Source organism: Ranitomeya variabilis, chromosome 3 (assembly GCF_051348905.1).
Source record: "Ranitomeya variabilis isolate aRanVar5 chromosome 3, aRanVar5.hap1, whole genome shotgun sequence".
NCBI classification, from domain to species: Eukaryota; Metazoa; Chordata; class Amphibia; order Anura; family Dendrobatidae; genus Ranitomeya; species Ranitomeya variabilis.
The window spans coordinates 646,487,845-646,504,737 of NC_135234.1; the positions used below are offsets into that span (position 1 = coordinate 646,487,845).

At 41.9% G+C, this 16,893-nt stretch overlaps 1 protein-coding gene across 1 annotated transcript in view; it reads left to right on the plus strand.

Moving 5' to 3' along the window:
* LRP1 (LDL receptor related protein 1) overlaps positions 1 to 16,893 on the plus strand; it is a 379,537-nt gene that overhangs the window by 254,336 nt on the left and 108,308 nt on the right. The window contains exons 31-40 of the mRNA XM_077297715.1: positions 454 to 548; positions 748 to 897; positions 6,748 to 6,888; positions 6,977 to 7,102; positions 7,289 to 7,420; positions 8,493 to 8,627; positions 12,381 to 12,510; positions 12,597 to 12,723; positions 13,508 to 13,659; positions 16,318 to 16,442. Of these exons, the coding sequence (XP_077153830.1) occupies positions 454 to 548; positions 748 to 897; positions 6,748 to 6,888; positions 6,977 to 7,102; positions 7,289 to 7,420; positions 8,493 to 8,627; positions 12,381 to 12,510; positions 12,597 to 12,723; positions 13,508 to 13,659; positions 16,318 to 16,442 (1,313 nt within the window). The remainder of the gene's footprint in view (positions 1 to 453; positions 549 to 747; positions 898 to 6,747; positions 6,889 to 6,976; positions 7,103 to 7,288; positions 7,421 to 8,492; positions 8,628 to 12,380; positions 12,511 to 12,596; positions 12,724 to 13,507; positions 13,660 to 16,317; positions 16,443 to 16,893) is intronic.

Genomic DNA, 16,893 nt, shown 5'->3' on the forward strand with positions numbered 1-16,893 from the left:
CACTCTGTCATCTGACAGCATGGGAACCACAGCTTTCTGTCCGGTGATAATGACCTTACCGCAGATCAGAGCCACCTGTGTTTTATACGCTGTCATACAGCTGACAGCATGGGAAACACCCGATGTTCGGGATTCCGAACCCGAACAGTAACATGGACTTCCTGGAAAAGTCAGTGTTCGGGGTGAGAACGCTAATATTATTTCAGGTAAAATATTGGAACCTGCATACACGTGGCATGTGATGCTCTAGAAGACACTGAGCGGTTTTTCTGTTGTTGGCTGGTATTTCTCTACAGTCATTGTGCAGGCAGTAATCATGGTCTGGAATATTGGAGAGTGGTTGTGGTTTGTGTGTGCGTTCTGTTTAGGTAATTGCCTCAGTGTGGTGCGTGCGGCTAATCTTATTCTAGGCACATGTGGCTGGACATGGAATAATCAGTGTGTTTCTTTCAGGAAGTTTTACTGGACAGATGGGGACAACATCAGCATGGCTAATATGGATGGCTCAGAGCAAACAGTCCTCTTTGTTGGACAGAAGGGACCAGTCGGTGAGATTTTAAAGCGACAGTTCATCAGTCATTTACTGATCCTGAGTCAGAAGTGTATGAATATCTGGTGCCCCTTTCACAGACATAATAATATAAAAAAGTGGATCTTGAGCACAATACACATATTAACACTTCTGTATATAACTATTGGATGTGCTGAATATTATATAGTTAGTCATTCTCTTTCTCTGCTTTGCAGGATTATCAATTGATTACCTTGAGAAAAAGCTTTACTGGATCAGTTCTGGAGCTGGGACCATCAATAGATGTAACCTCAACGGAAAAGGACTGGAAATTTTTCTTACTATGAAAACTTATCTAGGAAAAGCAACAGCATTGGCAATAATGGGTAAAGTACTTATAAAAACCTTTCTACAATTCAATATGATTCTGTGCAGCGTTAGGCTATGTGCACACTTTGCGGTGTGCTCTGCGGGTTCTCCCGCAGCGGATTTGATAAATCTGCAGGGCAAACCCGCTGCAGTTATCCCTGCAGATTTATCGCGGTTTGTTCCGCGGTTTCCGCTGCGGGTTTCCGCCTATACTATTGATGCTGCATATGCAACAATATGCAGCATCAATAGTAATGTTAAAAATAATAAAAATTGGTTATACTCACCCTCTGACGTCGCGATCTCCTCGGCGCTGCACCCGGCGGTCCGGTTCCAAAGTTGCTGTGCCGAGAAGGACCTTCGTGACGTCACGGTCATGTGACCGCGGCGTCATCACGGTCATGTGACCGTGACGTCACCGCAGGTCCTGTTCGCACAGCAACTGAGACCGGGGACGGCCGCGTGCAGCACTGAGAGGTGAGTATAACATCATTTTTTATTTTAATTCTTTTTTTTTACACTATTCATGCTTCCCAGGGCCTGGAGGAGAGTCTCCTCTCCTCCACCCCGGGTAGCAACCGCGCATTATCCGCTTACTTCCCGCAACGTGGGCACAGCCCCATGCGGGAAGTAAGCGGATCAATGCATTCCTATGGGTGCAGAATCGCAGCGCAGAGAAGTGACATGATGCGGGTTGTAAACCGCTACCTTTCTGCGCGATTTTTCCCGCAGCATGTGCACTGCGGTTTGCGGTTTCCATAGGGTTTACATGTTAATGTAAACGCTATGGAAACTGCTGCGGACCCGCAGCATCAAAATCGCCGCGGATCCGCGGTAAAACCCGCGAAGTGTGAACATGGCCTAAGGCTACGTTCACACTTTGCGGGTTTTGCCGCGAATCCACAGCGGATTTGACACTGCGGATCCGCAGCAGTTTTCCATGCAGGGTACAGTACAATGTTACCCTATGGAAAACAAAACCCGCTGTGCCCACGCTGCGGATTTCCGCGGAAAAAGCCGCGCGGCTTTTCTGCGGAAAAAAAGAAGGAGCATGTCACTTCTTGGTGCAGAATTGCAGCGATTCTGCACCCATAGAAATGCATTGATCCACTCACTTTCCGCATGGGGCTGTGCCCACGTTGCGGGAAGTTAAGCGGATAATGTGCAGATGGTACCCGGGGTGGAGGAGAGGAGACTCTCCTCCAGGCCCTGGGAACCATATTTTGGTGTAAAAAAAAGAATTAAAATAAAAAATAATGCTATACTCACCTCTCAGCGCTGCCCGCGGCGTCTGGTCTCAGTTGCTGTGCTAGCAGGACCTGTGGTGACGTCGCGGTCACATGACCGTGATGACGCCGCGGTCACATGACCGTGACGTCACGAAGGTCCTTGTCGGCACAGCCGCCTGCAGCACCGAGGAGATCCGGACATCGGAGGGTGAGTATAACCAATTTTTATTATTTTTTACATTACTATTGATGCTGCATATTGCTGCATATGCAGCATCAATAGTATAGGCGGAAACCCGCAGTGGAAACCGCGGAACAAACCGCGATAAATCTGCAGGGATAACCGCAGCGGTTTTGCCCTGCAGATTTATCAATTCCGCTCATTCTGTTACATTTGTGGTGAATACACACTGCCAAAACATAGAAGAAACATAACAGACTTCGTAAAAAAAGTGTATTTTGCCTATTTTGGGGTTATGCTTGGGGACCAAGACAAGTTTTGGGCACCACACATAGTGTGCAAAGCATGTATCGACTTATTACGAAAATGGAGCAAAGGACAAAGAAAAAGCTTCAAATTTGGTGTTCCAATGGTGTGGAGAGAGCCAAAAAATCATCATGATGACTGTTATTTATGGTAAACACAGGTACAGGCACATCTTCACAATGAGGGACAGGCCTTCTTGCAGATTCCATGTTACTCCCATTTTCGTTTCTTATGCTTATTGAATCCTTGCACTTGCACTGCACAGAAATAACAGTCATCATGATGATTTTTTGGCTCTCTCCACACCATTGGAACACCAAATTTGAAGCTTTTTCTTTGTCCTTTGCTCCATTTTCGTAATAATTCGATACATGCTTTGCACACTATGTGTGGTGCCCAAAACTTGTCTTGGTCCCCAAGCATAACCCCAAAATAGGCAAAATACACTTTTTTTACGAAGTCTGTTATGTTTCTTCTATGTTTTGGCAGTGTGTATTCACCACAAATGTAACAGAATGAGTCTGGATCGTTAAGACAACTTCTTCTTGATGAGTTCATGCTTTTCACTGGAAAACAGACAACAACATAAAGTTAGTGCAAAAATCAAGCTATGAACAAACTTTTAGAACACTAACACAAAACTATATTGAGAACTGCTCAGTTCAAGTACTAATCCAAAGAAATTAATGAGATGATGCGTCGCATTTACCAACAAGTGCTATAAATAAGATACCAAAAATCTCAAAAACTTGAGCCAATCTGGCAAAACTGATAGCATATTCAGAATCAGCACCCCAAAAATACCCCAAATTCATTAAAATATTTTGGACACCAGAAAAAAAAATTTTTTTTGTTGACCTGTGTTATTTACTATTGTTTTTGTGTGGTATGACTATCTGGATTAAAGGGATAATCATTCAAAGTTTGAAAATTGCTAATTTTTTAAAATTTTTGTAACATTTCTGATATTTTTATAAATAAACGCAAAACATTAACTTAAATTTACTGTTATCATAAAGTACAATGTGTCACGAAAAAACTATTTAAAAGTTAATGGGATCCATTGAAGCATTCCAGAGTTATTACCACATAAAGTGACACTGGTCAGATTTAATAAATTTGGCTCGGTCACTAAGGGGTTAAACTATCAACATGATGGAATAGTGGCTGCTGAGCTGGGTAAAACGTATTTTCTATATTTTAATTTCTCCTCTCCTCGGCGGGTATATTAGCTTGTAAAGTTTAAGTTACAATTCCAGTTTGGCTTAACCAGAGATTTGTCTCTAGGAGCGTGTAATTCTTTCCCTGCATGAGGTTGACCAATCCTAAGCAGAGTTTGTCATGCTCACTGATCTCTGCAGCTACTATCTATAGATACTGTAGAGCTGAGCTATGTATCATTACAAACACTTCCAGATCTCACCTCATGGCAGTCAGTGAGGGGGAGAGTTAGTCAACTTCATACACTGCATGCAAAATTATTAGGCAAGTTGTATTTTGATCACATGATACTTTTTATACATGTTGTCCTACTCCAAGCTGTTCAGGCTTGAGAGCCAACTACCAATTAAGTAAATCAGGTGATGTGCATCTCTGTAATGAGGAGCGGTGTTGTCTAATGACATCAAAACCCTATATAAGGTGTGCTTAATTATTAGGCAACTTCCTTTCCTTTGGCAAAATGGGTCAGAAGAGAGATTTGACAGGCTCTGAAAAGTCCAAAATTGTGAGATGTCTTGCAGAGGGATGCAGCAGGCTTGAAATGGCCAAACTTTTAAATGCCTGATCACCCAACAATCAAACGTTTCATGGCAAATAGCCAACAGGGTCGCAAGAAGCGTGTTGGGCAAAAAAGGCGCAAAATAACTGCCCATGAATTGAGGAAAATCAAGCTTGAAGCTGCCAAGATGCCATTTGCCACCAGTTTTGCCATATTTCAGAGCTGCAACATTACTGGAGTAACAAAAAGTACAAGGTGTGCGATACTCAGGGACATGGCCAAGGTAAAGAAGGCTGAAAAACGACCACCTTTGAACAAGAAACATAAGATAAAACGTTGAGACTGGGCCAAGAAATATCTTAAGACTGACTTTTCAAATGTTTTATGGACTGATGAAATGAGAGTGACTCTTGATGGGACAGATGAATGGACCAGGGGCTGGATCAGTAAAGGGCAGAGAGCTCCACTCCGACTCAGACGCCAGCAAGGTGGAGGTGGGGTACCGGTATGGGCTGGTATCATCAAAGATGAACTTGTGGGACCTTTTCGGGTTGAGGATGGAGTGAGGCTCATCTCCCAGACCTACTGCCAGTTTCTGGAAGACAACTTCTTCAAGAGTGGTACAGGAAGAAGTCGGTATCGTTCAAGAAAAACATGATTTTCATGCAGGACAATGCTCCATCACATGCCTCCAACTACTCCACAGTGTGGCTGGCCAGTAAAGGTCTCAAAGAAGAAAAAATAATGACATGGCCCCTTGTTCACCTGATCTGAACCCCATAGAGAACCTGTGGTCCCTCATAAAATGTGAGATCTACAGGGAGGGAAAACAGTACACCTCTCGGAACAGTGTCTGGGAGGCTGTGGTGGCTGCTGCACGCAATGTAAACAGATCAAGCAACTGACAGAATCTATGGACGGAAGGCTGCTGAGTGTCATCAGAAAGAAAGGGGGCTATATTGGTCACTAATTTTTTTGGTTTTGTTTTTGCATGTCAGAAATGTTTATTTCTAAATTGTGTGCAGTGATATTGGTTTACCTGGTGAAAATAAATAAGTGAGATGGGAATATGTTTGTTTTTTAATAAAGTTGCCTAATGATTCTGCACAGTAGTAGTTACCTGCACAAACAGATATCCTCCTAAGATGGCCAAATCTAAAAAAAAAACCACTCCAACTTCCAAAAATATTAAGCTTTGATATTTATGAGTCTTTTGGGTTGATTGAGAACATAGTTGTTGATCAATAATAAAAATAATCCTCTAAAATACAACTTGCCTAATAATTCTGCACGCAGTGTATAGGGGAAGAAATGCACACCCACGGAGACAAAACTCTGGTAATGCCTGATATAGAAGGGTTAATGTTTTTCCTCCTTGTTATAGAATTTGTTTTTATATTGGTGTCATAGTCTCATATTCAAGGGTTTAATACTTCTTATCTCATGTGCAATGGTTTTATGATTATGCAAAAACATGTTTTGGGTACATGGTAAATAAATTCGTCATGACCTGGGTACCAGGGGGGCTACATGAGTTACACTGCTGTAAATTGTATAAGAGGTAGCATTCTTGTGTGAATGAACAGAAAAGTGACTTGCTCCCAACAAGTGTGCATGCTTTTCTCCGAGCGCTCGGCTCATAATTCGGCCTCACTGGCGATTCAGCATATCTGACTTGGAGTCCGAACAAAAACAGCTGCCCAACATGCCCATTTGAAAGTTTGCCAACTCATATTTCTGCAATGTAGAGGAGAAATTTAAAAAATAAAATATGTTTTACTCAGCCCTGCAGCGACTATTCCATGATGTGGCCTGTTTAAGATGCTCAACCTGGTGAAAGGTCCTCTTTAATTGGAATCTGTCACCATGTTTTTGACAAATAGAGAGCAGCATAATTTGGAGACAACAAACCCTATTCGAGTGATGTGTCACTCGAACACAGCTGTAGTTTTGATAAAATCACAGTTTTATCAGCAGGCAATCACTACAGGACTAGTAAACCTGCTGCCATGACGCCCGCTCTATTCTTGAGGTCTGTGTAACCGCGCCCCCATCACTGATTGCAGCTTTCTGCCTATGCACAGTGTACACTGAAAGCTACCACTCAGTGTTGTAGGCGGGGTTATGCAAAGCTCCTCATTCAGAGAACTACTAGATCTGCTGCAGATAAAACAAGGATTTTATCAAAACTGTAGCAATAATCTAGTAACTTACACATCACTGAAATCAAGGTGACAGATTCTCTATATTGGGGCTTATTAAAAAAATAGGAAGTTTTTTTTTCCTACATATAGAAAACACAGTGGAAATTGTTTTGCAATAGTTACTTATTTCAGAGCCGCAGCCGATTTAGCATGCACATTCTTATTACTATGGATTTTATAGTGCATACTTTGCCAGATCCGTTCTTTACTATTTCTCATTTCCTCAGGTGACAAACTGTGGTGGGCAGACCATGCTTCTGACAAAATGGGAACTTGCAATAAGAAGGATGGGTCAGACCCCAGGGTCTTGCGTCAGAACACCAATCAAGTCATGCACATGAAGGTCTATGATGAGGAGATCCAGAAAGGTAGGAAGGAGACCGTGGTAGTAGAGGAAGGGGTCTTTCTCCTCCTTATTTGTACTTTGGTCTCCTTTTCATGCTACTCTCATTTTAGGAACCAACAACTGCTCTGTCAATAATGGAGATTGCTCCCAATTGTGTCTTCCAACCTCCGCCACAACAAGATCCTGTATGTGCACCGCTGGCTACAGCCTGAAAGTCGGGCAGCAGACCTGTGAGGGTGAGTACGGACAACCTACTGCTTGCCCAATTGCATGGTTGGCTAGATATTATTGATCTGCAGTCTATGTAACTAATTGTGGCTATTTCCAGTGGACATGAGGTTTCTTTACATCTGTGGCTCCTTTGTTCATGGTGGCCACGTAAGTGTAATATCTGACACATTGTGTGCACTGCTTTGTGGCAGGAGTTGGCTCCTTCTTGCTGTACTCTGTACATGAAGGGATCCGGGGAATTCCTTTGGACCCAACAGATAAGTCTGATGCTCTGGTTCCGGTCTCTGGTACTTCCCTGGCTGTTGGGATGGATTTCCATGCTGGTAAGATTCTCTACTTTGCAGGGCATTTTGTCTAGTAAGTGGCATATTTGTAATATTGTAATGGTTTTCATATTGTCCCACCACTACCTGCTTGTTCCTGGTCCTTGGCTGACCAGACATATTGGGTCTTGTGTGTAAAGTGGGGCGCTCTCGACTTCTATAGCTGTCAGGAGAAATGAGGACAGGGCATCTCCAATCCAATGTTTAAAGGCATGCATGTTTATGGGAAGTCAAGGGAGGTGTCAGGCAGCTAAACCTCCACACACATTAGATTACTGTTGACCAGTCATTTTGCTTAAAACGAGCTCCCCCATTTTACAGGAACAGTCAACTGAATGCTCCTGTGTCCTTTGTCAGGGAGCTGCTGTCAGACTCTGTCAGCGGATTATTTCCAGAGAAGAGAAATTCAGTAGGCGGGAACGTTTGCTCCCCCATCATCATCTGCAGGGGTAGAGGTGGCAGTGTCCTACGCCAGGGTGGCCAAGTTGACTATTTTGCTTTTTGTTAGACAATTTCTCAACAAACCAAGGGGAGAGACCATATTTTTATGGACACATTGTAAACCCATAATAATTCATTTTAATTATAAGTGATACACGTCTAAAGCCCATAATTCTGATATGAAGACATTATCTTCATTCACTATAAACTCTAAAATGATGATAAATACAGGCAAAAGTATCTGTATAATTTTCTTCAGCCTCAAAAAAAAATCACTGATGCATCAAATATTTTTTTTACGAACAGGGCAAAAAAAATCTTTATTTTTATGGCTGTCTGAGAATTTCTGGACTCTTGCCCCATGCACACTGTCAACATTTCCTATCGGGTTTGGCTAACTTTTAGTTGAGATGTATGGGGGCCTTAAGTTTTTCCTTTCTTTAACAAACCTAAAAGCAAAGTATCATTCCTCTGCATATGTTACTTTTTACCTTTTTGTATTTTGTGTAGAACAATGTTACAACAGCATCTGATAGTAGGGGAATAACATTTATGGCAATTGTATTGGCAAAATGTACACGTGTTCTAAAATTCTTGAATGTGACATATTTTTTTTTATATACTTCTCTAGATAACGACACAATCTACTGGGTGGACATGGGGCTCAGCACCATCAGTAGAGCCAAGCGGGACCAGACCTGGCGAGAAGATGTGGTTACCAATGGCATTGGCAGAGTGGAGGGAATCGCCGTGGACTGGATAGCAGGTTGGACATGTGGAGCGTTTACTACCATGACGCTACTCTTGTCTGTGTTTACAACTGATGATATAGCATCTCCTATCTGATGTCAGATGAATTAAACACTGATGCATGAAATCTATGGATAATAATGCCCTTGTGTGTAACTAGTAAAACTGTGACTCATTTCTGGAAGTTTTGATATACTTAGTACGTGAATAGTAGAATAGAAACTTACTATTGGAAATCTTGGAAACTTTTCTAAAACCTAAACCTCTTCTAACAACCCAGCTTATAACCTGTCCTATGGATGTGTCTAATAATTACACATTTCCATAGGACAGGCTATAATTAATAGGGCAGTCTACTAGTATCACTACCTACTGAATGGTGGTCACATACTGTCCATTCAAAGTCTGTGGGACCGACTGAGCGCCATCGTTCATGCAGGCTTCACCGTCGAGGCCAGTGAAAATGTATATCCTGGACAACAAGTTTAGGAAATGATAAGTAGGTAATGGAACAATTGGCTCACACGAAAAACTAATACCATAAAATATAACTTTTAATTTTTTTCAATAAAAATACGCAGCAAACAGACTACTAAAGTACACTTGACCAGGCCGAACAGACAGGTCGGAAATTATTGTAATGGAATCCTAAAGAACAACACACAATTCCTTAATGTGCCCCTACCCAACCTCGGAGGTTGGCACCCTATCTTGAACACAATTTTGGTTCCCCTCTCAACAATGGCTACCCCTAGATTCACCCTGTTATTCGCTAACTAGCCAGAAATAATGTTGGGTCATAGCCAACAAGACTAAGCCCACAAAGACATCAATGTCCAACAGGGTACAGAGTATAAGGGGTACATATAGTGGTTAGGAGAGGTGGAGTACGGAAGGAAGAGGGATTTATTATAAGTGCTCAGGGGTGATGATGAGTAGAAAACCATTTATATAAAGATAATGTCCCCAAAATACCATTCAGTACAAGACCAAAAGGAAGATCACTGCCAAACAGAATTTTTGGATACACTTTCACTAAACAGTAAGACAAACAGATCATTCCAGAGATTAACAGTGACTTTAATCTATCGTGACTTGCCCTCAGAGCTCCCTATCCAGATGTCCCTGCCTTGCTGCGGAGTTTGGCACCATAACTTGTACGCAATATGGCGCCCCTGCTCAATGGCGGCTCACCCTCACTTCCCCTAGACACTCTCCCTCTACCTGTCTACTTGATCAAAAGAGGGGAGTGAGGGAAAGGGCAAAAGAGAGTGAGAGGGACAACAAAAGCATGGTGTTTGTAAAGATAGTTCAGGTGAAAAAGTGCTAAAGTGCATATGACAATCAATGAAGAAGCTCTATATCATTCAGCTTGTCTATCATGTTGCACCATGCCTTATAGAGTTAAACACCTGGTGTTGCGGTATTTAGTTTCACTGTTAATTACCACAAAAGCCCATCATTTTGCCACATATCTTTCAAGGCCATAGGGATGATTCACACCAATTCAAATAAAAAAGAGACACACCACCTATTGCACTATGCCCAAAACACACTCCATGTCACAAAATTTGTGATTAGAAAAGAGTTGATCTGTTATTCATTAAATATGTCGCAACAGCCTCGACGCGTTTCCCTCCCATGGTAAGAGTTCATCAGGAGGCAAATAGGACCATCAGTGTCAGAAGATTGAAGACATCAGAGAGGACAGCCTGGTTGCAGGTATAAGTATCACAGTAATAATGAGGCATTTAAATAACTCTCTCAATTGACCAGATGGCTTATGGGTAGAAATGTTGTGGAAAGCACTAAATTGTAGGGGTTTAGCACTAAATTGGAGTCTTCATAGATGCTACTGTGCATGTCTTCATTGCTTTCAACCGATAGAGGTACTGCAGGTGGAGCGCAGCGTCCGGCTATTCAAGCTTCATTCCCACATACACTTCCAGATCCTGTGCTTCCCCACTCCACTTCGTCACTATGGTCGATACCTCCGACGGTGCATGCGCCTGTTTGCTCACTTCACCGCACGCTTCCGGTTGCGTGCGTTCCATTCTGCACAGTTGGCCGTATGGTTTAGCAGTGCATGCGCACTATATGCGTCCGGCGGCAGACAACATCCACAAGAATCATATTGCAGGTACAGATAAATGCTGCTGATTGATACGGCCTTTTATACCCGCATAATAAAAATGGCATGAGCCGGCAACCTTAGTGAGTCGGTCTGCAGTTGTATGAGCTTTAACTATAGATTTCTCCCTAAAAGAGGAGAATACTGCAGTCTCATATCGTCCTCTCCCCAGAATTGGCAATCAACTCCTTCCTATTAGTGACGGCCACACATCTCCCCTTCCCCTAAGAACTATACAGCGGTGTCCACCATATTATTTGTCAGATAATTGGGGTATCCCAAACGGTACCTTGAAGCAGCCCTAGTTGTCCAGGCTTATGATATGCTCCACTCACCATCTCATAGGTGAGTGTTGGATGACTGGTCCCTGTAAATAGTATGGGTATAACTGGAGATAGTAACGTCTATCTACATTTTTCGGGGTCTCAACGAAAACAGCCATACGTGAGTTGTTCATTCAGCCCCTTAGGGGCTACTGACTCCAACCTAAAAATCCACTGGGTTTCCTTCTGTATGAGAAGTCTATCCCAGTCCCCTGTCTTCCATTTGGTCTCACTGCTTCCAACGAAAGAACATCCCAGTTTCACCGATGACAATCCCAAATAGGGCAGCCACAGGGGTGTCCCTCTCATTTCTTATGTCCCCCAAATGTTCTCTGCTTCTCTTCATTAGTTCTCTTCTGGTTTTACCGACATTGTTTTTAGGACAGGGGCATGTAATCATATATACCACCCCGGTTGTTCTGCAGTTAGCAAACTCTCTTATAAAATATTGTTTACCAGTAGCGGCACTACGAAAGCCTTTGCAGGGGGCCACTAATTTGCAAAAGGAGCAGTGCCAACATCTATATGTCTCACTAGTCTTCCTATCCAGCCAGGTGCCTTCCAATCTCAGTCTGACATATTGACTATATACTAGTAGATCTCTGAGGGAATGTCTTTTGCGAATAGTTACTTGGGGTTTATTTGGAATAATGTCCACAAGTGTACTGTCAGCCCGAAGGATCCCCCAGTGTCTATTGAGCACCTTGTATATCTGATAGGTAGGGGCACATTAGGGAATTGTAAGGGAAAATAAGGCCCGTGTGTTGTTCTTTAGGATACCATTACAATAATTTCCGACCTCTCTGTTCGGCCTGGTTAAATCTACTTTAGTAGTCTGTTTGCTGTGTATTTTTATTGACAAAAATTAAAAGTTATATTATATGGTATTAGTTTTTCCTGTGAGTATATCCTGGACAACCCTTTTATATCTGTGTCAGAAAAACAAAACTTTGGCTGCCATCTAGATATATTAGGAAATTAATTGGCACAGAACTGCGAACATTAAAATGACATGATGATTAAAGGTGTGTGCTGATTCATTGAGAAATCATTTAGTATTGATCCCTTGTATTGATTCCTCATAGGAACACTCCTGGCTTATCTTGCTGTCTGTGTGATTAGACACATAACTTCTTAATATGAGTATTTTATTTAGCAAGCATGCCATGGAAAAAGACTGCAAGAACAATTACTGAGGCCGCAGTTTTTTTCCATTTTCGGCTCTGATCAGACAGTGTCAGTGTAAAATTTGGCTGACTCCAATTCTTTCCTTCCATTTATGATTTCATTGTCTGTCCCTTTCTTTCTTCCGCAGGCAACATCTACTGGACAGATCAAGGCTTTGATGTTATTGAGGTGGCTCGTCTGAACGGTTCCTTCCGCTATGTTGTCATATCTAAAGGACTGGACAAGCCCCGGGCCATTACTGTGCATCCCGAGAAAGGGTAACGTGCATTCACATTCAGTGGAAATAGTAATATATACAGCTTTGTGTTACTTACTTTGCTTTCTTTGCTCTTTGTCGTGTTAGTTATCTGTTTTGGACTGAATGGGGTCAGTTCCCTCGTATTGAAAGGTCATTCCTAGATGGAAGTGGAAGAATGGTCCTGGTAGAGTCCAGCATTAGTTGGCCTAATGGAGTCTCAATAGATTATGAGGTATGAGAGATATTACATAAGACGTGACTGATAGTCTATAACAGGGAGACTTACCTTGCATATTTGGCCCTTTTTGCTTTACCATGTGTAATTCCCCGATGGCTCCCTAAAATCAATAATTAAGATCCCATAATGTCTATTGTCCCACGTATCGGGAATTGAAACTGCTTTGGGTATGAGCTATCCAGAGGAAAAGTCTCATTACATCAACGGGGGTCCCATGTCCCATACATATAGAGTAGTGACCATACATGCCTGCTGCCGCGCCATTTAAAGTTAATAGGATTGATCCTATAGACTTTGGGTAATAGACTACAGAGGTTTGATAAGATCTTTTCCGTGCTCAAATCCCCTAACATTTCACGTAAGTGAACAGGATATTTTCTATCCCTTTCCCATGCTCCAAATAAAACTGGTGCAGAATATTGTGTCATTCTTTAAGTAGATGAGCATGTTCATTCTACTCATTGGTTCTGCATAGAAAAGCCTCAGATTAGCCCTTTTAAGCGACAACAGTGCCAATCCATGTACAGATCCACCGGCCCTTGAATATCAGCGCCAGAAATCTGTAGCAGCCTCCAGAGTTCTGCCGCAGATGTCCCATACATACACAAATCCTAAAGTGCTCACGTACATCCCTATTGGGCTTCCTGCTCTTTTGGGTATGTGTTTGTGCTGTCATATAGCCATTCCTGGGCAGTGGAGTGGCTTATTCTTCTAGATTGATATGTTCTCATGTTCTGAATGTATTCAGGGGCAGATCTCAGCGTCGCTTGTCTTGCAGGAAGCAAAGCTGTACTGGTGTGATGCTCGCACTGATAAAATTGAGAGAGTCGATTTGGAAACCGGAAAGAACAGAGAGGTTGTGCTGTCCAACAACAACATGGACATGTTCTCGGTGTCTGTCTTTGAAGATTACATCTACTGGAGTGACAGGTGAGCACACTCGCCGATGTTCTTCCTAATGCATTGTCTCTGTCCATCAAGTACATTTCTCTATTCCAGTCTATGGTAATGTTCTGTATGGTGTGAGCCTCATGTAGTAGCAGTTGACGATGGCTGCATACTTCCAACAAGCAGTAATAGCCATAAGATATTTCGGATTGTGCAGTGGCTGAACACAAAAATTGAAACCCTATCAACTGATGGGATGCAGCAGTTGCAGAATTCTCATGTCTCATGGCTTTGTTGACGTTATATTTTGTGTTCATGATCTGCAGAAACAATGGAAAAATCGAAAAATCATTTAAAAGTTATCCGATACTAGTAATCACTCAAATAGATAGCTATGAGACCAATTGGGGTGTGGGGAATTGGAGGGACCAGTAGCATAATAGAGAAGCGGCAGGGAAGTATGATTTTGTGTTTTTCTTTAATTTTCACACCACTGTGGGCCTACAAATATAATGTATATAAATATCAGACAACCCCTTTAGCTTTTACACTGAGCATAAAGCCCCATAATTATGCATTCCAGCTACATTTACTCTAAAAGACACTCTTAACGCGCATCTGGACCATAATATATACAGCGGGTGAAGAATTGAACATGCCACCAATTTTCTAAGTAAACATATTTTGCTATTGACATGAAATTCTCACCAGATGTCAGTAACAACCCATCCAACCCACAGAGGCAAATAAATCAAACGATACATGTCCATAAATTTAGTTATGTGTAATAATGAGAAATGACACACGGAAAATGTATTGAACACCTGAAAAAAGAGAGGTGCAAAATGTCATAGAAAGTCATAAAGTCATGAAACAAGCTCAATTCTATCAATAATTAGAAAGCAATGATACTACTTAGTGAAAAATATCAGCTAGTTTAACTAATGGCCTACAAAAATGGTGTCTCGTTACCAAGGTGTCACACAAGAAACATCTCATGATGGGTAAAACCAGTGCAATGTCTCAAGACCTTCGCAACCTTATTGTTGTAAAACATACTGGTGGCATTGGTTACAGAAGAACTTCTAAACTACTGAAGAATCCAATGAGCACTGTTGAGGCAATAAATTGGAAGTGGAAAGAACATCATTTTACCATAAATCAGCCACAACCAGGTTGTGATTTCAGACAGAGTAGTGAAAAGAATAATCAGAAGAATTGTCTAAGAGCCAATGACCTCATATGGAGAGCTACAGAAAGGCCTGGAATCAGCAGGTACAATTGTTTGAAGGAAAACAATAAGTATAGCCCTCAATCTCCATGGCCTGTATGCACACTCACCACGCAAGACTCCATTGGTGAACAAAAAGCATGTTGGAGCACATTTAAAGTTTGCTCAACAACATTCAGATAAGCCTGTGAAATACTGAGAGAAAGTAGTCTGGTCAGATGAGACCAAAATACAACTTTTTTTTGGCTGCCATAAAACCCACCATGTTTGGAGGCCAAAAGGCACTGTACGTCACCCGAGAAATACCATACCAACAGTGAAGTTGGACATGGGAACATCATGGATTGGGGCTGTTTTTCAGCATACGTCAGTTGCAATCTTCATGTGATTGAAGGAAGTATGAATGGATAAATATACATTCTTGAAAAAAAAAATCTGCCATCTACCAAGATGATGAAGATGCAACAAGGGTGGACATTTCAGCAATACAGTTATCCCAAACACACAGCCATGGAAACTCTCAATTGGTTTCAGAGAATCAAAACAAAGCTGCTAGAATTGCATAGCCAATCACCTGGCCTGAATCCAGTAGGAAATGTATGGAAGTGGTTTAAGCTTGAGACAGCTATAATAAGTATGCGTGGTACTCAACAGGCCTGAAATACTTCAGTAAATCCACAAAAATAAGAAGATGCTGTGGCACTCTCCGTGGTTTAAGCTTGAGATGGCTATAATAAGTATGCGGTGGTACTCAACAAGCCTGAAATACTTCAGTAAATCCACAAAAATAAGAAACTGTGGCACTCACCGTGGTTTAAGCTTGAGACGGCTATAATAAGTATGCGGTGGTACTCAACAGGCCTAAAATACCTCAGCAAATCCACAAAAATAAGAAGAAACTGTGGCACCCACCATTGTTTAAGCTTGAGACATCTATAATAAGTAAGCGGTGGTACTCAACAGGCCTGAAATACCTCAGTAAATCCACAAAAATAAGAAGAAACTGTGGCACTCACCCTACATCTTTAAAAAGTTGCCTTAATCATATTCTAGACAGAAAATACAGATTGAAAAAGCGATGGCCTTTTCACACAATCAAGTACTTCTTCCAGGCCTCAGTGCTTGTTAGCTATAAACACACGTTGCTTTCTCGTCCTGTATCTGCTGTCTGGCATATGAATAAAGTACCATTTTAAAGTTATGGTCGAGTGCCACAGTTTATTCTTATTTTTGGGGATTTATGCTCAGCTTCTATGTAAGGAACATTTTCTTTTGTGCTCACCAAACGTTCCCGCTGAAAAAGATATGATCCCATGTAACTTTAGAAGCCCACAAAAAAAGTGTGCACAAGACTTAATTTGTTACTCTGTGTGCAAAATAAATGTGAAGTTCTGTTTTGTCTTTATATACATTGCTTGAAGATGTCTGATGCCGTACCTCTGACTTGTTTGTCGTGTCTCGTCCCACAGGACTCATGCTAATGGCTCCATTAAACGAGGCCAGAAAGACAATGCTACAGAGTCTGTGTCCTTGAGAACTGGAATTGGAGTACAGCTAAAAGACATCAAGGTGTTCAACAAAAACCGACAGAAGGGTAAATAGAAGCATTTTATAAGACAGTACAAGTTACCTCCTCTGTATAGGGGCTTACAATGAGCCCACATACACCAAACCCATCAGGAGATTTATTGTGACGGACCATGGGCAGCATGAAACTGGGACAGGCCCCTTGCTTGCACACAACTGTAGATTTTTACCAGAAATGAGAAGATGCAAAGAAGTGGTTCTCCATTAGCTTCTCCCACCATGGCTTAGCTTGCCTGACAGGTCTCTCTTTATACACAAATATGGAAACCCCTGTCAATCAAGCAAAGCTAGGATAAAAAGCTGGAGGAGAGCCACCACCACTACCTTGACTTACCTCCATATTCCCAGCTTTGCCATAACTCAGCTCGATGTATCCATGTACCCTATACCTGTTTCATGCTGTCAGTGTTTAGGGTGTCATTAATCTCTAGGTGGGTTTCTTTCAAATTATAGTTCAT